Source organism: Colossoma macropomum, unplaced genomic scaffold, assembly GCF_904425465.1.
Source record: "Colossoma macropomum unplaced genomic scaffold, Colossoma_macropomum, whole genome shotgun sequence".
In the NCBI taxonomy this organism is placed as follows: Eukaryota; Metazoa; Chordata; class Actinopteri; order Characiformes; family Serrasalmidae; genus Colossoma; species Colossoma macropomum.
The window spans coordinates 47,070-71,675 of record NW_023496048.1 but is presented as its reverse complement, the minus strand read 5'-3'; the positions used below and the strand labels follow the sequence as shown (position 1 = coordinate 71,675).

The following is a 24,606-nucleotide window of genomic DNA, read 5'->3' as shown; positions in this document are numbered from 1 at the left end:
AGGAAATTTCACGATTGGACTTGTTGCACAGGTGGGCATCCTATCACGGTACCACGCTGGAACTCACTGAGCTCCTGAGAGCGACCCATTCTTTCACTAATGTCTGTAGAAGCAGTCTGCAGGCCTAGGTGCTCGGTTTTATACACCTGAGGCCATGGAAGTGATTGGAACACCTGAATTCAATAATGTGGATGGGTGAGTGAATACTTTTGGCAATATATAATATACATAAACATACACACACACACACACATATATATATATATATATATATATATATATATATATATATATATAAATCAAAGAGGACCATGTTTCCAAATCAATAATGTTTTACACAGTTTGACTGATAGTCATATTTGTGTTTTGAAATGTAAACATCTGGAGGTTGAACAGCATAGTGGATAACTCCATCACTCTGCATTCAGAAAGCTGGAGCTGAACTCTCCATTCTGGCTGGAGCACCAGCAGTGAGTACGATGGATAAAGAGAGGATGATGATGATGATGATGATGATGAAGAACACTGAAGGCTGCTACCCCCTCCGAGTGAAACTCTCTCTCTCTCTCTCTCTCTCTCTCTCTCTCTCTTTTCCTCCTGAGTGGTCGCTATGTTCAGTGTGGGTGCAGGTTGGGGGCGTATTGTTTCCGTGCTGTAGGGGGCAGTATTGCTCACTAAAGTTCAGCTTCACTTTCGGCCTGGAAATCCTTCACTTTCTCTTGTCATTATTTATTCTTCCTCTTCTTTTTCAGTCTCTCCTGCTTCATCTCTACTGAGCCTCACTCAATTTCTTCCTCTTCTTCTTTCTCTCCATCCCCTCTTTCATCTCCTTCTACTCCTCCATCCTCTCTTTCTTCTGTTTCTTCATTCTCTTCTCTCTCTGCTACTACTTCTCCTGTTTCTTCTTCTTTCTTTTCATCTTCTCCATCTCTATCTTCTCCTTCACCCTCTTCTACTTCCCCTTCTTCTACCCTTTCTTCTTCTTTCTCCTCCTCTTCTTCTTCTACTCTTTCTTCTCCATCTACCTCACCATCTCCATCTGCTTCTCTTCCTTCCACCTCATCTCCGCCTCCTTCCTCCATCTCTCCTTCTCCATCTGCTTCTCCATCTTCTATCTCCACTTCTTCTCCATCTCCTTTCTCCTCCTCTTGGATGCTGTTGAACTCTGGTTCCTGCTGTGGTTCCTGCTCAGGTTCCTGATCAGGTTCCTGCTCTGGTTCCTGCTCAGGTTCTTTCTCAGGTTCTTGCTTGGTTTCCTGCTCTGGTTCTACTTCATGCTCAAGTTCCTGATCTGGTTCCTGTTCTGGTTCTGACTCAGCTTCCTGTTCTGGATCCTGTTGCAGTTCCTGCTCTGGTTCCTGTTCTGGTTCTGACTCAGGTTCCTGTTCCAGTTCCTGCTCTGGTTCCTGTTCCGGTTCCTGTTCCAGTTCCTGCTGTGGCTCATGCTCTGTTTCCTGTTCCAGGTCTTGCTCTGGTTCTGGTTCCAGTTCCTGATCTGGTTCCTGTTCCAGTTCTTGCTCTGGTTCTGTGTGGTTGTGGTGGTTGAGAGTGTGTGTGTGGTTGAGCGTGTGTGTGTGGTTGTTGTAGGTATGTGTGTCCTCCTCCTCATGCAGTGTAATGGGGAACTGGAACCGGTCAGTGTGAGTTTTCTCTCTGTCCGGTGGCGGTGACGGACTCTGAGGGACAGCACTCTGGTACCAGTCTCGGTTCTCCTGCAGAGTGTCCAGGATCTCCTGAGCATCCGGATGGACCAGGTCACCCCACGTCTCCCACAAAGGGTGGACAATGTAGTCTATAAACCCCACCTACAAACACAAAAACACAGTGTCCTCTTTAATTCCCATCAGAAATAGAATCAAATAAATAATAATAATGACTACAAAATTTTCCCGAAGAAAATGAACAGTGACTGTGCTTTGCTATGGTATCCCAGGTGGTTCCTTAGGAGTTGCTAGGTGATTTGCATGGTATTCCAGGTGGTTGCTAGGGTATTGCTAGGGGCTTGTTAGGGTGTTGCTAGATAGTTATTATGGTGTTTATGGTAGTTGCCAAAGTATTGCTAAGTGGTTTATTTGTTATTCAAGATGGTTGCTACAGTGTTCTAGGTGGTTGCTAGAGTGTTGCTAGATGGTTGCTGTGGTATCCCTGGTGGTACACCTGCCACAGCTGAGTAAAGTGGTCTAAACAGGAACTTAACAGGAAGTCAGAGTAAACTGAATAACAGTCATGTGCTCATTTTCTTTTATTAGTGAACAAATCAGTGAGAGCCCTAAAACAGCTTAGCAGTACTAAGTTAGCAACACCATACCAAACTCTTGGAACACCATAACAACTGTTTAGCAACACCGTAGCAACCACCTAAAGCACCACTGTGACTGCCTAGCAAGATCCTAGCAACCACCTAGAACACCATAGCAACTGTTTAGCAACACCCTAGCAACCTCCTAGTAACCGCCTGGAACACCATAGCAACTGCCTAGCAACCTCCTAGCAACCACCTGGAACACCATAGCAACTGCTTAGCAACATCGTAGCAACCACCTGGAACACCATAGCAACTGCTGAGCAACACCCTAGCAACCTCCTAGTCACCACCTGGAACACCACAGTAATTAAAAGTGAAGGTGTGAGCTGTGAAGGTGTGAGTTGTAAAGGTGTGAGCCGTGAAGGTATGAAATGTGAAAGAGTGAGCTGTGAAAGTATGAAATGTGAAAGTGTGAGCGGTGAAGGTGTGAGCGGTGAAGGTGTGAGCTGTGAAGGTGTGAGTTGTAAAGGTGTGAGCCGTGAAGGTGTGAGTTGTAAAGGTGTGAGCGGTGAAGGTGTGAGCGGTGAAGGTGTGAGCTGTGAAGGTGTGAGTTGTAAAGGTGTGAGCCGTGAAGGTGTGAGCCGTGAAGGTGTGAGTTGTAAAGGTGTGAGCGGTGAAGGTGTGAGTTGTGAAGGTGTGAGTTCTAAAGGTGTGAGCCATGAAGGTATGAAATGTGAAAGAGTGAGCTGTGAAAGTATGAAATGTGAAAGTGTGAGCGGTGAAGGTGTGAGCTGTGAAGGTGTGAGCTGTAAAGGTGGTACCTGACTCTTCTCCACGGAGGCGGTGTGTTTATCACACATGGCGCTGATCTCCATCCCTCTCTCTCTCTCTCGGTCGCCCTGTCTGAAGAACTCCTCCATTATTCTCTCCGTCCACTGTTTGTACAGAACCAGCGGTTTGGTGGGGTTACTCAGATCAGCGCAGTGCATCATGGTCCGCAGCACCTGCACGCCACAAACAGCACCTTTATTATTCCAACATTCCTCCAGACACACCTGTACTGTAGATTTAACACCTGACACTCTGCAGTATCACTGACTCTCACTTAATTCACTCTCAGCTGAACCACTGACTCTCACCGGAATCTCTGATTCTCACCTGAATCACAGACTCTCACCTGAAACACAGACTCTCAGCTGAATCACTGACTCTCACCTGAATCACTCTCAGCTGAATCAACGGCTCTCAACTAATTCACTCTCAGGTGAACCACTGACTCTTACCGGAATCACTCTCAGCTGAATCACTGACTCTCACCTGAATCACTCTCAGCTGAACCACTGACTCTCACCAGAATATCTGATTCTCACCTGAATCACAGACTCTCACCTGAAACACAGACTCTCAGCTGAATCACTGACTCTCACCTGAATCACTCTCAGCTGAATCACTGACTCTCACTTAAATCACTCTCAATTGAATCACTGACTCTCACCTGAATCACTGACTCACACATAAATCACTCTCATCTGAATCACTGCCTCTCACCTGTATACGCTCAGTGTAGTGATCCAGCAGCAGCACGCCAGAGCTCGTCACCTTCTTCGTCTCCACCATCGTCTTCAGATCAGCCAGGAGGGTCATGTGCTTCGACATGTCAGTGGCCAACACCTGCACAGGTGAGACTTACTTAGCTCAAAATGTTCTTTCATTTAATATCAATGAGTACTTTAAGTATTACTATTATTATCAGGATTATTTTTATTTTTATTATCATTATTATTTCATTTCAATCTTAAATCCGAACAGTAAAAAAAGAAGGAATAATTCAGTTGTTTATACAATTATTATGATTTATTGTGAAGAATATAATAAAATAAATCTTTCACTTTCACTGACTCTACATTCAAAAAGGCCTTAACAATCAAAACTAACTTCTTGTCTACAGCATAAACGACACACAGCACCACCTACTGTACCAAAGTAGCAACTGCTTTAAGTTCAAACCATTGTTGCTAATAATTGATTGAGGAACAAAACGATAAATAGCTCAAACACCCTAAAAAGGGTCATCAGTACTAAAAGAAACTCAGGGGTCTTTGGATGGAGTGATTAGGGCCTGAGCACTGAGCCCTGAGGAACACCGCTGGGGATTCCACAAGGAGCCGATTTGAGAACTCCAGTTTTCATTATGAACGGTCCAGAACGTTATCTATAACGTTATCAGTGGAGAACCCAGTGAGCGTGTGCTGTGTACCATGTCTATGACGAGCTTGCGCAGACTCTGCCTCTGCCTCTTGCTGAGGTTCTGGAAGATGTCACAGTTCTCCTGGTGAAGAAGCTTAAAGCCCACAGCCAGGTGATGATTCTCCAACACAGACTCATCATTATACATCAGAGCCAACTCAGAGTCTGAGAGAGAGACATAGAGAGAGAGCAGAGAGAGAGAGAGAAAGAGAGAGAGAGAAATACAGACTCATCATTATACATCAGAGCCAATTCGGAGTCTGAGAGAGAGACACAGAGAGAGTGCAGAGAGAGACAGAGAGAGAAAGAGAGAGAGAGATACAGACTCATCATTATACATCAGAGCCAACTCAGAGTCTGAGAGAGAGACATAGAGAGAGAGCAGAGAGAGACAGAGAGAGAAAGAGAGAGAGAAATACAGACTCATCATTATACATCAGAGCCAATTCGGAGTCTGAGAGAGAGACACAGAGGGAGAGGGAGAGGGAGAGAGACAAAGAGAGAGCAGAGAGAGAGAGAAATACGCTCATCATTATACATCAGAGCCAATTCAAAGTCTGAGAGAGAGATACAGAGAGAGAGAGAGATACAGAGAGAAAGAGAGCCCAGAAAGAGAGAGAGAGAGAGAGAGATAGACACAGAGAGAGAAAGAGCGAGAGAGAGATAGACAGAGAGAGAGAGAGATACAGAGAGAGAAAGAGCGAGAGATAGACAGAGAGAGAGAGAGAGAGAGATACAGAGAGAAAGAGAGCGCAGAAAGAGAGAGAGAGAGATATACACAGAGAGTGAAAGAGAGAGAGAGATAGACAGAGAGAGAGAGAGATACAGAGAGAAAGAGAGCGAGAGACACACAGAGAGAGAAAAGTTTATGTTTCCAGCTCTAACTGCACATATTGATCAGAAGTAGGTTCCTCACTGGTGTTGATGAGGAACTGGTTGGAGACTCCAGGATGATCTACATCATGAATGGCGGCAGCAAAGAGAGCAGCTAAAATCTCCAGATCAGTGAAGACAGCCTGAAAGATATATATAAAGAGAGAGAGACAGAGAAAGAGACACAGAGAGAGAGACAGAGGGTGGTCTGAGATCTGATCAGTGCTAAAGAGAACAGTCTAATCAGAAAAAGTGGATAATAGTAATAATAGAATCATTAATACTGACTGAGACGGCTCAGTTAGTTCTGTCTGTGCTTATTAACTCACTCTGCATTAAATATAAACAACCGAGTCATCACAACACAAATCTGGATTATATTCATAATCTAAACTCATTTACACTGTGATTAAGTTAAATATGATCTAAACCTGTTTACACTGTGATTAAGCTAAATATGATCTAAACTCATTTACACTGTGATTAAGTTAAATATGATCTAAACTCATTTACACTGTGATTAAGTTAAATATGATCTGAAACCTGTTTATACTGTGATTAAGTTAAATATGATCTAAACCCGTTTACACTGTGATTAAGTTAAATATGATCTAAACCTGTTTACACTGTGATTAAGTTAAATATGATCTGAACCTGTTTACAATGTAACTGAGTTGTGATGTTGAATTTTATCACTGAGCTGTAGTGGACAGTGGACTCACGTCCAGAGCCGGAGTGGACAGCAGGCAGTGGATGCTCTGAGTGACGTCAGCAGCGTGGAGGCTGTTGTGATATGCTACGTTGCTATGGTAATGATCCTCCAGGGTCATCACGTAGGAGACAAACGTATCGACCGGAATTCTGAACGTCTTCAACAAATCTCTCTCCTATACACACACACACACACAGACACACACACACACACACAGACAAACACACACACACACACACACAGACACACACACACACACACACACACACACACACACACAGACACACACACACACACACACACACACACACACACAGACACACACACACAGACACACGCACACACACACACACACACACACACACACACACACAGACAAACACACACACACACACACACAGACACACACACACACACACACACACACACACACACACACAGACACACACACACACACACACACACACACACACAGACACACACACACAGACACACACACACACACACACACACACACACACACACACAGACACACACACACACACACACACACACACAGACACACACAGACACACACACACACAGACACACACAGACACACACAGACACACACACACACACAGACACACACACACAGACACACGCACACACACACACACACACACACACAGACACACACACACAGACACACAGCAACTTGCCTAATGAAATCTGTACAAATATCTGAAAATTAATATAGAACAGTGAACTGCATTATATCACACTGAAACAGCCACCTTACATTTTTCCTCCTTTACTATCAATATTTATGGTTGGACTTTGAATCCTCAACATCTCAAAAACTGAACTGAATGCAGACAGAACCTTATAGAACCTTATAATTCTGAGCCCACAGCATCTAACACAAGTATCTGTCTAAATAATCTGAATAATCCATCTAAAGTCTTTAAACATTAACACCCACCTGGAATATGGAGTACATGATGCAGCTGAGCGGCCTGTTATTTGAGAGCTCGGCTACTTGGAAGATATTGAACTTCCACTTATTCAAATCCTCCATCACCTACAGACGGACAGACAGATCATAAAAATACATATTTTAATATTTACAGTCTTTATAACAGCAGCTCTGGTAATACAGACCTCTGAAGTAATGCATCATTCTGCAGTCTGTAGTATTAACACAATACTTCAACCACAATACTCATTCAATACTTTCAATACTGTTACAATACTCATTCTATACTATCACAATACTCTTCGAATACTATCACAATACTCATTCAACACTACCCTAACACTCATTCAGTACTATCACAATACTCTTTCAATACTATCACAATAATCTTTCAATACTATCACAATAATCTTTCAATACTATCACAATACTCATTCAACACTACCCTAACACTCATTCAGTACTATCACAATACTCTTTCAATACTATTACAATAATCTTTCAATACTATCACAATACCCATACAATATGAACACAATACTCATTCAATACTATCACAATACTCATACAGTACTGTCACAATACTCATTTAACACTACCCTAACACTCATTCAATACTATCACAATATTCGTTCAATACTATCACAATACCCATACAATACTATCGCAATACTCATTTAACACTATCACAATACTCATTTAATACTATCACAGTACTCATTAAATACTATCACAGTACTCATTTAGTAGTAGGGGTGGGAATCTCTAGGCAAGTCAAGATTCGATTTGATTACGATTCAGAGGGCTGCGATGCGATTATCGATGCATCTCGATGCATCTTTTTTCTATATAGCATTTCTATTTTCTCACTGTGAGCTCAAGTTTCGAGTTCAAGTTTCAAGTTTATTTGTCATTTGCACGTCAGGACATTTATGCATTGAAATGCTTGTGACGAGGCTCAGATAATCACTCTACTTTTTTTACAGAAAGTAAATAAGTAAAAATAAAAATACAAGAAAAACTAACTGAAATATATTAAATATACACAAAATATACACAGAATGTAGAGACAATATACATTTTAAAGTGACTAAGTGACTCGGTGTTGTTATTTAAAGTGACTTGGTATTTTAAAGCAAAGTATTTGTAATGATCCATAATGAATTTACTTCCAATATCTTTATTAATAAGTCAAATGGAGGTGATGTGGTAAGTGAACTAGAAGACTCTCATTCACTGCTCTTGTTTGGAGCACGAGGAGCTGCTGCTACTCATCTGCGATAAAATGCGCAGTTACGGTGAAATAAGATCCAGTGGTGATGGACGTCCACGCAGCGCGTTACAGCTATTCTACCTGTTTTCCTTAGTGATTCTAGAACTTCGGTTTTGGTCTCGTTGTAGAGACGGGGGGGGATCGCTGTGTCAGTAAAGTATCTTTGAGACGGGTCGTGTGCAGCACAGCGCAAAAGCCCTGTTTTGCAATGACTGAGAACCGGCGTGCAGACTGCAGGTCACAGAGCAGCGATGTGTTATTCACATTTATAAGCAGCGCAGTCGGTTTCCTGGTACGTTAAATCTGCAACGAGAGACTGTCAAACACTAAAAAGTGGCGAAGATGAAGTTGCTTCTCTTTCGAATTCTCCCGTTCCGCATTTACATGGTGCCGCATTTACAGTCGGTGCCTCAGTTAGAATTTAAGGTGGAACGGGTAAATTCGAACAAGAAGCTGGAGAATAAGAAGTGACCTCAGCCTCGAACGTTGAGAGACATTTAACTGATCTACTTCTGAGGAAAAGTTTTCAGGCGGAGAAGGAAGGAAAGCAGCTACAGCTAAAGCTTAAAGCAGAGCGAAGTAAATCCGCATTTTCGTTTATATTGTTTAGTCTATACTAGGACATTAACACACACTGAGACATACAGGGCATTAAATGTTGTGGCTCCCAAGCTGGTTTGATTTTTGTTGAAAGAACAAAATGGCTCTTCTGATCATTTGTGTTGTGACTCCTGATCTAACCTGGCTTTAATGCAGAGGAGCCGGTCGGATTTCTCGCTCATCCCGTTGTGTTTTTGTTATGTGCCGCCACAGACTGTCCGGGCGCTGCACTTACCCACTTCCAAGTTCCGCCTTTTGCGTTCCGTCAACATTACGTTATAAATTAAATATTTAGAAAATCAATTTTTGACATTTATGAATCGATTCAGAATCAGTCTCATCCGCATCGCGATGCATCTAAGAATCGATTTTTTCCCGCACCCCTATTTAGTAGTATCACAATACTCACTCCGTACTAACACAATACTCATTAAATACTATCACAATACTCATTCAATGTATCACAATACATTTACAATATATTTACAATATATTCTATATCACAACATCTGAACTTGGTTTGAAGGTGTGAATAGTTTTTCACAGCAGGGGGTCTCACCACCCCCCTTTCTCCCCTCACTGCTCATTAGCAACTCAAAAACATTTTACACAGAGAGATGACAGAGTTCTAGTTCATCTGATAATGTCAGAATTGATGTCCATTTAAATGGCCAGTAGGGGGCGCTGCAGAAAGAGGCTAATGACAAATCAATGACTGTCTGACACAATTCACACAGATGTGTGTGTGTGTGTGTGTGTGTGTGTGTGTGTGTTGCCTCTGCCAGCATGTCCTCGTGTTCAGTCGTGACTCCGAATCGCGGTAGCGGTGTGTTTGCCAGACTGTGGGTGTGAGAAAGTTTTCGCACTCCGCTAATGTGGCTCATTGGTTTCTCTTTCAGAGTCGGAGACGGAATCTCCACCTCGTTCTGCTGGTCTGGAGACAAAACACACACACACACATTTATATGAAGGGTTTTCAGTACAAAATACAAAATGCTGTATATCTGTTTGTAACAGTTGTGAATATAAGCAGCTTTTGAAAAGAATACCAACAGACATATAAAGGAAAACGCACTTGTTTTTCTCTAATGATTAGTGATAATTAATAATAATAAAATATTAACAATAATGTAGCACTGAAATTTCTTGCATGTGTAAAGCTCCCAACATCATACATCACGAAAAAATGAAAATTGTTAGAAATGGTCTGTAAGGCATTTTGCACCCAACTTCTTGATGCATAAATACATACTTCTGACATCACTAATATGTATTAAGTGGTGTTGTCAGCGCTAACATTAACATGCTAACAGGATAAATTAACACCACTAATTTTTAACCCGGTTCAGACTTGCAGATCCCACAGACGCCAGACCAGATTGAGATCTGAAGGGTAAAACCTTGAACACTTTGTCATGTTAATCAAACAGTTCCTGAGCAACGTGTGCAGTGTTGAAAGAGGCCACTGTCATCAGGGAACACTGTCACCATGAGGGGGAGTACCTGGTCTGCGGGGGTGTTTTGGTAGGTGCCACGTGTCACATTGGAATGTGCAGACCAGAACGTCTCCCAGAGCATTACACTCTCTCCACTCATCCTCCTTCCACAGTGCATCACTTCTCCAGGTAAACGCCGCACCTGTACCCGTTCATCCACGTTAAGTAAAAGAAAATGGGACTCATCAGACTAGGCCACCTACTTTGATCACTCCAGCTCTGATGCTCATATGCCCACTGTAGGGATTGCACATTATAGCAGCTTTCGATGGTGGACAGCTGTCAGCATGGGCACTCTGACCGGACCGCAGCTGCACAGCTCCATATGCAGCAGGGTGAGATGCTGTGTGTTGTGACACAGTCCTCCCATAACCATCATTAACCCTCTGTGGTCTGAGGGCATTTCCTCGGTCTGTGCATATCTTCTTAAGTTCTGCTTTGACCCTCTCAGGTCGATGGTGTCATAATAAAAGAATAAATATTTTGTGGACGCTGCTTCAGACCTATCATTTTCATTTTGACCTTTCAGACCTTTGATTTTGCCTAAAAGAGTAGGGTTGTTCCATTGACAAGTCAGAAACACAGCCTCTGATTGGCCGACAAGTCACGAACACAGCCTCTGATTGGTTGATGAGTCAGGAACACAGCCTCTGACTGGTCAACACGTCAGGAATACAGCCTCCGATTGGCCGACAAGTCAGAAACAAAGCCTCTGATTAGTCGACACTTCAGGAACACAGCCTCTGATTGGTCAACAAGTCAGGAATACAGCCTCTGATTGGCCGACAAGTCAGGAACACAGCCTCTGATTGGTCGATGAGTCATGAACACAGCCTGTGATTGGTTGACAGACTTAACCCAAGGCATCTGCGGATGGCTAACAGCTTAACTGTGAGGGTGAGAGAGTTGAGCAGGTTCTTGCTTATATCATGATCCTCATATGTTTCATATCAAAATGCTCCGTTATCTTCATCACTACTTTCCAAAACCGCTGCAGCAGCTTCAGCAGCTGTAAACTCTCTGCACGCCGTTTCACATGAGTCTCCGATGTGGACTGAATGAAGAATGAAGGGTTTCCGGCGTGATGGTCAGTCCTTAGTGATTTCCTGAGTGTCCATTGGTCAGTTTCACACAGAATGTAGACGGACACACCAATCCACCAGTTCCACACAGTGAGAGGCAGATGACGTGTATCTCAGCCCCTCTTCATAGGCTCATAACTCCGGATGTGAGTCTCGTATGATCTCGTGATAAGATGGAATGGAAAGGGCGACTCTACAGATTCAGGAAGTGTCTGAACTGGATTTCTGAGCTGGATCATCACAAAGATACAGACACAGATATAGAAACAGAATTTGACGCACGGGCGAGTCTGTGGGTTAAACATTTCTGTGATTGTGCCACAGCATCTCTTCCGTCAGTTCGGAGTAGACGGATCACCTTCATGGCCCTCGCACATTGATGAGTCATAATGTTTGTGCTCATCGGTGTATATCCAAAAGTATCTGGACAGTCCTTCTAATTTAGTGAATTCAGCTGCTTTACAGTCACTCGCATGTGCTCATCACAGCCTTACCTAGAAAGGTGCTGGAGATGTATTCGGAGACCTGGTTTCCCGAGCGGCTCATTTCAGACAGGTGAGATAACTCCCGGTTCAACATTCGCTTAAACTACAAGAACACAGACACAGAGAGAGCACTGAGCTGTGATTCCACAGAGAAATAAAAAATAAAAACAAAGTTTTACATTTTAGAATAGAAAGTGATTTTTTAACTACATAAAATAGAAAATGATTTTAAAATGATGTTGAATAGATGATTTTATAATGACATAGAATAGAAAGTCATTTTATAAAGACAGAATAAAAGATTATTTTATTTTGATGTATAATAGTAAATAATTTCTAATGAAGTAGAAAAGAATATTGTTTTATATTTATCTATAATGAAAGATTATATTTTATAACAAAGTACAAGAGGAGTTGATTTTATAACGACATAGAATAAAAAAAATTATTTTATAACCATCTTGACTGAGACATTACCTTGCTTGATGCCATGTCACTGACTGAGCGGTGTGTCTGAATGGTCTCTAACTGATCCAAACACCAGTCCAGTTCCGCCAGAGTCTCCAAGGTCAACTGCTGATACTGGTGATCTACAACACATTCAGAGTGGATCCTACTTCATCACCACATTAAAAAATAAAAATAAAAGCAAATTAAAAACTCTGCTGACACCAACAGCGCCCACTAGTGAATTTATTAGCTTACTTCTTTGCTGACACCAACAGCGCCCACTAGTGAATTTATTAGCTTACTTCTTTGCTGACACCAACAGCGCCCACTAGTGAATTTATCAGCCTACTACTCCGCTGCCACCAACAGCACCCACTAGTGGATTTATTAGCCTACTTCTTTGCTGACACCAACAGCGCCCACTAGTGGATTTGTCAGTCTACTACTTCGCTGCCACCAACAGCGCCCACTAGTGAATTTATTAGCCTATTACTTCGCTGCCACCAACAGCGCCCACTAGTGGATTTGTCAGTCTACTACTCCGCTGCCACCAACAGCGCCCACTAGTGGATTTATTAGCCTACTTCTTTGCTGACACCAACAGCGCCCACTAGTGAATTTATTAGCCTATCACTCCGCTGCCACCAACAGCGCCCACTAGTGGATTTATCAGCCTACTACTTCGCTGACACCAACAGCGCCCACTAGTGGCTTTATCAGCCTACTTCTTTGCTGACACCAACAGCGCCCACTAGTGGATTTATTAGCCTATCACTCCGCTGCCACCAACAGCGCCCACTAGTGGATTTATCAGCCTACTACTTCGCTGACACCAACAGCGCCCACTAGTGGCTTTATCAGCCTACTACTTAGCTGACACCAACAGCACCCACTAGTGGATTTATTGGCCTAGTACTTCGCTGACACCAACAGCGCCCACTAGTAGATTTATTAGCTTACTACTTCGCTGCCACCAACAGCGCCTACTAGTGGATTTATTAGTTGAAGAGTGTATTTAAAAGTGTGTACCTGAGAGTGAGCTCCTGAGCCCTGAAGACTGGCTGCTCAGCGGAGATCTCCTGTGGACAAACAGAGAATAACACATTCATTCACTACATAGAAAGCGAAAAAAGAGTGAGAAAAACAGAGAAAAGAGAAAAAGAGACAGCGCACTAACTGTAGATACTAACTTTACAGTGGGGGTGTTGAGATTAGCCAGGATTGTGAAATTGCTTCTGACAGAGCGTAAACTAGCCAACACCTGAAAGATGCAGAAGAATAAGAGAGAAAAGTGAAGAAAAGATACAGGAGACAGTTTATATCTGTGTGGTGCACCTTTCTCCAGTGAGATGTTCTCAGGGTTACTGTAGTCACTTATGAAATTCGTAAGCTGTTATCACTCATGATGAGTGCAGTATCAAACATTTCCTCAATGCATAAAGTATCTCCTCAGTGTGGTCCTGCAGGACCGCGCTGCAGGTTCAGTTCTAGTGTTTATGGTAGTTGTAGTCCATCAGGTAAAACAAACGTGATGATATTTTATCTAGATGTTTTTAAACAAAAAAAAACGCCTAAAAAATGTTCTGTTTGGGGCTGTAATGTCGTGTGTAGAGACATCTACAGTTTAAGATTTTTCAATCGGCCTGCTGAAAAAAGTAGTCATCCAAAAATGTCTCTGGATTCAGAGGCGCAAAGGCGCCCCCTGCTGTTCACATTGTCTTTAGCGCGCATCCCTTTTTAAAATCAACTGGTTCAGTTAAAACTCACATAGCAAACGAGTTCCTGCTGGTGTGGGTTTCATCTCTTTTGCACAAAAAACACTACTTGAGTGCTAATAGCGCTCCCTTGTGGGGAATCTGAATTGTTGTTGAGAAAAATACATTCTGTATATTTCACAAAATGAACCCTAAAATCAATTAGAATAACGTAGTTTTACACAAACAGGAGTGAAATGTTGTAGCAGAGTTATGTAAGCTCTACAATATTTTACTTTTCCGAGCACCACCATACATTCAAAAATATTATAAGTAATGATCCCTTTATCTGCAATGATGAAAATAAATATTAGAGTATGAGTTTAATTCTGTTCAGCTCACCTGAGCAAAAGGAGTGACGATGAAATCTTCAGCAGTGTGTCTGACAAACACAGGAGGAACAATTCAAAATTTTAGGTGTTTTCAACAAAGAAACAAATAAACTCATACTGGATGTAGAAGACCTGGCAGTGTTTGATAGTGTTTAGTAAATTCATACTGGATGTAGAAGACCTGGCAGTGTTTGATAGTGTTTAATAAATGCATACTGGATGTAGAAGACTTATCATACCCTTCGCTGGCCACTGAGGAGTTGCGTGAGACGGTTTTGGGTGACAGGTCGTAGTCAGAGTCGGAGCGATAGAGGAAACTCTCTCTCCTCTGAGACTGAGGGAACGAGGGATGGAGCATCAGACCTGGACTGAGATCAGCTGGAGATACACCTCCATTCTCCACCTCACTGCAGAGCGAGAGAGAGAGAGAACAGAGAGAGAGAGAGAGAGAAAGAGAGAGAGAAAGAGAGAAAGAGAGAGAGAGAGGGGGAGAGAGAGAGAGAGAGAAAGAGAACAGAGGGAGAGAGAGAACAGAGGGAGAGAGAACAGAAAGAGAAAGAGAACAGAGAACAGAGAGAGAGAGAGACAGAACAGAGAGAGAGAAGAGAGAAAGAGAGAGAGAGAACAGAGAACACAGAGAGAGAGAGAGAGAGAGAGAGAGAGAGAACAGAGAAAGAGAGAGAGACAGAACAGAGAGAGAGAGAACAGGGAGAGAGAACAGAGAGAGAAAGAGAACAGAGAGAAAACAGAGAGAGAGAGAGGGAAAGAGAGAGAGAGAGAACAGAAAGAAAACAGAGCGAGAGAGAACAGAGAGAAAAAAGAGAGAGAGAACAGAGAGAGAGAGAGAGAGAACAGAGAGAAAGAACAGAGAGAGAGAGAGACAGAACAGAGAGAGAGAACAGAGAACAGAGGGAGAGAGAGACAGAACAGAGAGAGAGAGAGAGAGAGAGAGAGAGAGAGAGAGAACAGAGAAAGAGACAGAGAGAGAGAGGGAAAGAGAGAGAGAGATAGAGAACAGAAAGAAAACAGAGAGAGAGAGAACAGAGAGAAAACAGAGAGAGAGAGAACAGAGAGAGAGAGAAAGAGAACAGAGAGAAAACAGAAAGAGAGAACAGAGAGAGAGAGAGAGAGAACAGAGAGAAAACAGAGAGAGAACAGAGAGAAAACAGAGAGAGAGAGAGAGAGAACAGAGAGAACAGAGAGAGAGAGAAAGACCAGAGAGAAAACAGAGAGAGAGAGAGAGAGAGAGAGAGAGAGAGAGAGAGAGAGAGAGAGACCAGAGAGAAAACAGAGAGAGAGAGAGAGAGAGAGAACAGAGAACAGAGAGAGACAGAGACACATTTGCATGTTTAAATTAGCATGTGTGGTTAGCAGGTGTGTATTAACGTGCACTAACAGGTGTTTTAGCATGTGCTTTGATATGTTTTGATAGTGTCTAATAAATACACACTGGCTGCCGTGTGAGATACCATGTATTAACATTAATGTATTAGCATGTGATAGCAGGTGCTTTAACAGGTGTCTGTGACCATGTGTGAGCATGCTTGTTCACACGTGTATGTGCAGGGAGGTTAATGTACGTGTTAGGATCCGTGAGCATGTGTGTATTAGCGTGTGAACTAGCATGTGTGGGAGCATGTATGTATTACGTTACATGAGTATTAGCACATGTATGGTAGCGCGTGTTTACCTGTCTGTGTCAGCGTGTGTGATAGCAATCCGTGGTGGGATGCGTAGTGGAAGGGTTGTGGGGCGTGGCATGATACTCAATACTTCCGGTGAGCGTGAACGTGGGCGGAGCCAACACGGTACCTGTAGGAAGTTACATACAGCACCACACTATTAGCATGTGTTTAGCTATAGGCATAAAAATGCTGCTCAGGTGTACTTTCTCCATCCTGTTTCTGGTCAGAACCATGTTTACCTGCAAGCTGGAGGAGAGTCTCCGGCTCCGCCCCCTCCGAAACTCCACCCCCAGCGTGCTCCCGGATGTATAAGAACGGCTGTAGCGCGTTGACTCTGCCTTCTCCCCGCCCACGGGTGCCTCATTGCCCTGTGGAAAAAAGATAGATATGAAAATGAGGAGAGCAGGTGTACCTGGGCAGTTGAGACACCTGCAGTTCAGTTCATTAATTAGAATTAACTAAACAATAAACTATAAATAACTATAAAAGATCAATACACACTGGCTGTAGAAGACCAATACACACTGGCTGTAGAAGACCAATACACACTGGCTGTAGAAGACCAATACACACTGGCTGTAAAAGACCAATACACACTGGCTGTAGAAGACCAATACACACTGGCTGTAGAAGACCAATACACACTGGCTGTAGAAGACCAATAAACACTGGCTGTAGAAGACCAATACACACTGGCTGTAAAAGACCAATACACACTGGCTGTAAAAGATCTATACACACTGGCTGTAAAAGACCAATATGCCCTCGCCGTGAAAGACCAATACACATTGGCTGTAGAAGATCAATACACACTGGCTGTAAAAGACCAATACACACCAGCTGTAGAAGACCAATATACATTGGCTGTAAAAGACCAATACACACCAGCTGTAGAAGACCAATATACATTGGCTGTAAAAGACCAATACATGCCGGCTGTAAAAGACCAATATATACTGGCTGGAGAAGACCAATACACACTGGCTGTAGAAGACCAATACACACTGGCTGTAGAAGATCAATACACACTGGCTGTAAAAGACAAATACACACTGGCTGTAAAAGACCAATACACACTGGCTGTAAAAGACCAATACACACTGGCTGTAGAAGACAACTACACACTGGCTGTAAAAGACCAATACACATTGGCTGTAGAAGACCAATACACACCGGCTGTAAAAGACCAATACACACTGGCTGTAGAAGACCAATACACACTGGCTGTAAAAGACAAATACACACTGGCTGTAAAAGACCAATACACACTGGCTGTAAAAGACCAATACACACTGGCTGTAGAAGACAACTACACACTGGCTGTAAAAGACCAATACACACCGGCTGTAAAAGACCAATACACACTGGCTGTAGAAGACCAATACACACTGGCCATAAAAAACCAATACACACTGGCTGTAGAAGTCCAATACACACTGGCTGTAGAATACCAGTACACCCTGGCTGTAGAAGACCAATACACACTGGCTGTAGAAGACCAATACACACTGGCTGTAAAAGACAAATACACACTGGCTGTAGAAGACCAATACACACTGGCTGTACACACTGGCTGTAAAAGACCAATATGCCCTCGCTGTAAAAGACCAATATGCCCTGGCTGTAGACGACCAATACACATTGGCTGTAGAAGATCAATACACACTGGCTGTAAAAGACCAATACACACTGGCTGTAAAAGACCAATACACACTGGCTGTAGAAGATCAATACACACTGGCTGTAAAAGACCAATACACACTGGCTGTAAAAGACCAATACACACTGGCTGTAGAAGACCAATACACACTGGCTGTAAAAGACCAATACACACTGGCTGTAAAAGACCAATATGCCCTGGCTGTAAAAGACCAATACACATTGGCTGTAGAAGACCAGTACACACTGGCTGTAAAAGACCAATACACACTGGCTGTAAAAGACCAATACACACTGGCTGTAAAAGACCAATATGCCCTGGCTGTAAAAGATCAATACACACTGGCTGTAGAAGACCAATACACACTGGCTGTAGAAGACCAATACACAGTGGCTGTAAAAGACCAATACACACTGGCTGTAGAAGACCAATACACACTGGCTGTAGAAGACCAATACACACTGGCTGTAAAAGACCAATACACACTGGCTGTACAAGACCAATATGCCCTGGCTGTAAAAGACCAATACACATTGGCTGTAGAAGACCAGTACACACTGGCTGTAAAAGACCAATACACACTGGCTGTAAAAGACCAATATGCCCTGGCTGTAAAAGACCAATACACACTGGCTGTAAAAGACCAATACACACTGGCTGTACAAGACCAATATGCCCTGGCTGTAAAAGACCAATACACATTGGCTGTAGAAGACCAGTACACACTGGCTGTAAAAGACCAATACACACTGGCTGTAAAAGACCAATACACACTGGCTGTAAAAGACCAATACACACTGGCTGTAGAAGACCAATACACACTGGCTGTAAAAGACCAATACACACTGGCTGTACAAGACCAATATGCCCTGGCTGTAAAAGACCAATACACATTTGCTGTAGAAGACCAGTACACACTGGCTGTAAAAGACCAATACACACTGGCTGTAAAAGACCAATATGCCCTGGCTGCAGAAGACCAATACACACTGGCTGTAAAAGACCAATACACACTGGCTGTAGAAGACCAATACACACTGGCTGTAGAAGACCAATACACACTGGCTGTAAAAGACCAATACACACTGGCTGTACAAGACCAATATGCCCTGGCTGTAAAAGACCAATACACATTGGCTGTAGAAGACCAGTACACACTGGCTGTAAAAGACCAATATGCCCTGGCTGCAGAAGACCAATACACACTGGCTGTAAAAGACCAATACACACTGGCTGTAGAAGACCAATACACATTGGCTGTAGAAGACCAATACACACTGGCTGTAAAAGACCAATACACACTGGCTGTAAAACACCAATACACACTCGCTGTAAAAGACCAATATGTCCTCGCCGTAAAAGACCAATATGCCCTGGCTGTAAAAGACCAATACACACTGGCTGTAAAAGATCAATACACACTGGCTGTAGAAGATCAATACACATTGGCTGTAAAAGACCAGTACACACTGGCTGTAAAAGACCAATACAAACTGGCTGTAAAAGACCAATACACACTGGCTGTAGAAGATCAATTCACACTAGCTGTAAAAGACCAATACACACTGGCTGTAGAAGACCAATACACACTGGCTGTAGACGACCAATACACACTGGCTGTAGAAGACCAATACACACTGGCTGTAGAAGATCAATACACACTGGCTGTAAAAGACCAATACATACTGGCTGTAGAAGACCAATACACACTGGCTGTAAAAGACCAATACACATTGGCTGTAGAAGACCAATACACACTGGCTGTAAAAGACCAATACACACTGGCTGTAAAAGATCAATACAAACTGGCTGTAAAAGACCAATATGCCCTGGCTGTAAAAGACCAATACACATTGGCTGTAGAAGATGAATACACACTGGCTGTAGAAGATCAATACACACTGGCTGTAAAAGATCAATACACACTGGCTGTAAAAGACCAATATGCCCTGGCTGTAAAAGACCAATACACATTGGCTGTAGAAGATCAATACACACTGGCTGTAAAATACCAGTACACACTGGCTGTAAAAGATCAATACACACTGGCTGTAAAAGACCAATACACACTGGCTGTAAAAGACCAATACACATTGGCTGTAGAAGACCAATACACACTGGCTGTAAAAGACCAATACACACTGGCTGTAAAAGATCAATACACACTGGCTGTAAAAGACCAATATGCCCTGGCTGTAAAAGACCAATACACATTGGCTGTAGAAGATGAATACACACTGGCTGTAGAAGATCAATACACACTGGCTGTAAAAGATCAATACACACTGGCTGTAAAAGACCAATATGCCCTGGCTGTAAAAGACCAATACACATTGGCTGTAGAAGATGAATACACACTGGCTGTAGAAGACCAATACACACTGGCTGTAAAAGATCAATACACACTGGCTGTAAAAGACCAATATGCCCTGGCTGTAAAAGACCAATACACATTGGCTGTAGAAGACCAATACACACTGGCTGTAGAAGACCAATACACACTGGCTGTAGAAGACCAATACACACTGGCTGTAAAAGACCAATACACACTGGCTGTAGAAGACCAATACACACTGGCTGTAGAAGACCAATACACACTGGCTGTAGAAGACCAATAAACACTGGCTGTAGAAGACCAATACACACTGGCTGTAAAAGACCAATACACACTGGCTGTAAAAGATCTATACACACTGGCTGTAAAAGACCAATATGCCCTCGCCGTGAAAGACCAATACACATTGGCTGTAGAAGATCAATACACACTGGCTGTAAAAGACCAATACACACCAGCTGTAGAAGACCAATATACATTGGCTGTAAAAGACCAATACACACCAGCTGTAGAAGACCAATATACATTGGCTGTAAAAGACCAATACATGCCGGCTGTAAAAGACCAATATATACTGGCTGGAGAAGACCAATACACACTGGCTGTAGAAGACCAATACACACTGGCTGTAGAAGATCAATACACACTGGCTGTAAAAGACAAATACACACTGGCTGTAAAAGACCAATACACACTGGCTGTAAAAGACCAATACACACTGGCTGTAGAAGACAACTACACACTGGCTGTAAAAGACCAATACACATTGGCTGTAGAAGACCAATACACACCGGCTGTAAAAGACCAATACACACTGGCTGTAGAAGACCAATACACACTGGCTGTAAAAGACAAATACACACTGGCTGTAAAAGACCAATACACACTGGCTGTAAAAGACCAATACACACTGGCTGTAGAAGACAACTACACACTGGCTGTAAAAGACCAATACACACCGGCTGTAAAAGACCAATACACACTGGCTGTAGAAGACCAATACACACTGGCCATAAAAAACCAATACACACTGGCTGTAGAAGTCCAATACACACTGGCTGTAGAATACCAGTACACCCTGGCTGTAGAAGACCAATACACACTGGCTGTAGAAGACCAATACACACTGGCTGTAAAAGACAAATACACACTGGCTGTAGAAGACCAATACACACTGGCTGTACACACTGGCTGTAAAAGACCAATATGCCCTCGCTGTAAAAGACCAATATGCCCTGGCTGTAGACGACCAATACACATTGGCTGTAGAAGATCAATACACACTGGCTGTAAAAGACCAATACACACTGGCTGTAAAAGACCAATACACACTGGCTGTAGAAGATCAATACACACTGGCTGTAAAAGACCAATACACACTGGCTGTAAAAGACCAATACACACTGGCTGTAGAAGACCAATACACACTGGCTGTAAAAGACCAATACACACTGGCTGTAAAAGACCAATATGCCCTGGCTGTAAAAGACCAATACACATTGGCTGTAGAAGACCAGTACACACTGGCTGTAAAAGACCAATACACACTGGCTGTAAAAGACCAATACACACTGGCTGTAAAAGACCAATATGCCCTGGCTGTAAAAGATCAATACACACTGGCTGTAGAAGACCAATACACACTGGCTGTAGAAGACCAATACACAGTGGCTGTAAAAGACCAATACACACTGGCTGTAGAAGACCAATACACACTGGCTGTAGAAGACCAATACACACTGGCTGTAAAAGACCAATACACACTGGCTGTACAAGACCAATATGCCCTGGCTGTAAAAGACCAATACACATTGGCTGTAGAAGACCAGTACACACTGGCTGTAAAAGACCAATACACACTGGCTGTAAAAGACCAATATGCCCTGGCTGTAAAAGACCAATACACACTGGCTGTAAAAGACCAATACACACTGGCTGTACAAGACCAATATGCCCTGGCTGTAAAAGACCAATACACATTGGCTGTAGAAGACCAGTACACACTGGCTGTAAAAGACCAATACACACTGGCTGTAAAAGACCAATACACACTGGCTGTAAAAGACCAATACACACTGGCTGTAGAAGACCAATACACACTGGCTGTAAAAGACCAATACACACTGGCTGTACAAGACCAATATGCCCTGGCTGTAAAAGAACAATACACATTTGCTGTAGAAGACCAGTACACACTGGCTGTAAAAGACCAATACACACTGGCTGTAAAAGACCAATATGCCCTGGCTGCAGAAGACCAATACACACTGGCTGTAAAAGACCAATACACACTGGCTGTAAAAGACCAATACACACTGGCTGTAGAAGACCAATACACACTGGCTGTAGAAGACCAATACACACTGGCTGTAAAAGACCAATACACACTGGCTGTACAAGACCAATATGCCCTGGCTGTAAAAGACCAATACACATTGGCTGTAGAAGACCAGTACACACTGGCTGTAAAAGACCAATATGCCCTGGCTGCAGAAGACCAATACACACTGGCTGTAAAAGACCAATACACACTGGCTGTAGAAGACCAATACACATTGGCTGTAGAAGACCAATACACACTGGCTGTAAAAGACCAATACACACTGGCTGTAAAACACCAATACACACTCGCTGTAAAAGACCAATATGTCCTCGCCGTAAAAGACCAATATGCCCTGGCTGTAAAAGACCAATACACACTGGCTGTAAAAGATCAATACACACTGGCTGTAGAAGATCAATACACACTGGCTGTAGAAGATCAATTCACACTAGCTGTAAAAGACCAATACACACTGGCTGTAGAAGACCAATACACACTGGCTGTAGACGACCAATACACACTGGCTGTAGAAGACCAATACACACTGGCTGTAGAAGATCAATACACACTGGCTGTAAAAGACCAATACATACTGGCTGTAGAAGACCAATACACACTGGCTGTAAAAGACCAATACACATTGGCTGTAGAAGACCAATACACACTGGCTGTAAAAGACCAATACACACTGGCTGTAAAAGATCAATACAAACTGGCTGTAAAAGACCAATATGCCCTGGCTGTAAAAGACCAATACACATTGGCTGTAGAAGATGAATACACACTGGCTGTAGAAGATCAATACACACTGGCTGTAAAAGATCAATACACACTGGCTGTAAAAGACCAATATGCCCTGGCTGTAAAAGACCAATACACATTGGCTGTAGAAGATCAATACACACTGGCTGTAAAATACCAGTACACACTGGCTGTAAAAGATCAATACACACTGGCTGTAAAAGACCAATACACACTGGCTGTAAAAGACCAATACACATTGGCTGTAGAAGACCAATACACACTGGCTGTAAAAGACCAATACACACTGGCTGTAAAAGATCAATACACACTGGCTGTAAAAGACCAATATGCCCTGGCTGTAAAAGACCAATACACATTGGCTGTAGAAGATGAATACACACTGGCTGTAGAAGATCAATACACACTGGCTGTAAAAGATCAATACACACTGGCTGTAAAAGACCAATATGCCCTGGCTGTAAAAGACCAATACACATTGGCTGTAGAAGATGAATACACACTGGCTGTAGAAGACCAATACACACTGGCTGTAAAAGATCAATACACACTGGCTGTAAAAGACCAATATGCCCTGGCTGTAAAAGACCAATACACATTGGCTGTAGAAGATCAATACACACTGGCTGTAAAATACCAGTACACACTGGCTGTAAAAGATCAATACACACTGGCTGTAAAAGACCAATACACACTGGCTGTAAAAGACCAATATGCACTGGCTGTAAAAGATCAATACACACTGGCTGTAAAAAAACAATACACACTGGCTATAAAAGACCAATACACACTGGCTGTAAAAGACCAATGTGCACTGGGTGTAAAAGACTAATACACACTGGCTGTAAAAGATCAATACACACTGGCTGTAAAAGACCAATATGCCCTGGCTGTAAAATACCAGTACACACTGGCTGTAAAAGACCAATACACACTGGCTGTAAAAGACCATACACACTGGCTGTAGAAGACCAATACACACTGGCTGTAAAAGACCAATATGTCCTCGCCGTAAAAGACCAATACACACTGGCTGTAAAAGACCAATATGCCCTCGCTGTAAAAGACCAATATGCCCTGGCTGTAAAAGACCAGTACACACTGGCTGTAGAAGATCAATACACACTGGCTGTAAAAGACCAGTACACACTGGCTGTAAAAGACCAATACACACTGGCTGTAAAAGACCAATACACACTGGCTGTAGAAGACCAATACACACTGGCTGTAAAAGACCAATATGTCCTCGCCGTAAAAGACCAATACACCCTGGCTGTAAAAGACCAATATGTCCTCGCCGTAAAAGACCAATACACACTGGCTGTAAAAGACCA

At 42.9% G+C, this 24,606-nt stretch overlaps 1 protein-coding gene across 1 annotated transcript in view; it reads right to left on the bottom strand.

The window, feature by feature from the left end:
- Nucleotides 1-779: 779 nt before the first annotated feature.
- Nucleotides 780-24,606, bottom strand: part of LOC118804449 (cAMP-specific 3',5'-cyclic phosphodiesterase 4B-like) — a 31,763-nt gene continuing 7,936 nt past the window's right edge. The window contains exons 2-17 of the mRNA XM_036564958.1: nucleotides 16,432-16,560; nucleotides 16,198-16,319; nucleotides 14,747-14,914; nucleotides 14,518-14,557; nucleotides 13,612-13,682; nucleotides 13,451-13,500; nucleotides 12,449-12,561; nucleotides 11,981-12,074; nucleotides 9,685-9,842; nucleotides 7,042-7,140; nucleotides 6,088-6,252; nucleotides 5,409-5,508; nucleotides 4,503-4,657; nucleotides 3,794-3,916; nucleotides 3,067-3,249; nucleotides 780-1,805 (exon numbers count right to left, since the gene is read on the bottom strand). Of these exons, the coding sequence (XP_036420851.1) occupies nucleotides 780-1,805; nucleotides 3,067-3,249; nucleotides 3,794-3,916; nucleotides 4,503-4,657; nucleotides 5,409-5,508; nucleotides 6,088-6,252; nucleotides 7,042-7,140; nucleotides 9,685-9,842; nucleotides 11,981-12,074; nucleotides 12,449-12,561; nucleotides 13,451-13,500; nucleotides 13,612-13,682; nucleotides 14,518-14,557; nucleotides 14,747-14,914; nucleotides 16,198-16,319; nucleotides 16,432-16,560 (2,796 nt within the window). The remainder of the gene's footprint in view (nucleotides 1,806-3,066; nucleotides 3,250-3,793; nucleotides 3,917-4,502; nucleotides 4,658-5,408; nucleotides 5,509-6,087; nucleotides 6,253-7,041; nucleotides 7,141-9,684; nucleotides 9,843-11,980; nucleotides 12,075-12,448; nucleotides 12,562-13,450; nucleotides 13,501-13,611; nucleotides 13,683-14,517; nucleotides 14,558-14,746; nucleotides 14,915-16,197; nucleotides 16,320-16,431; nucleotides 16,561-24,606) is intronic.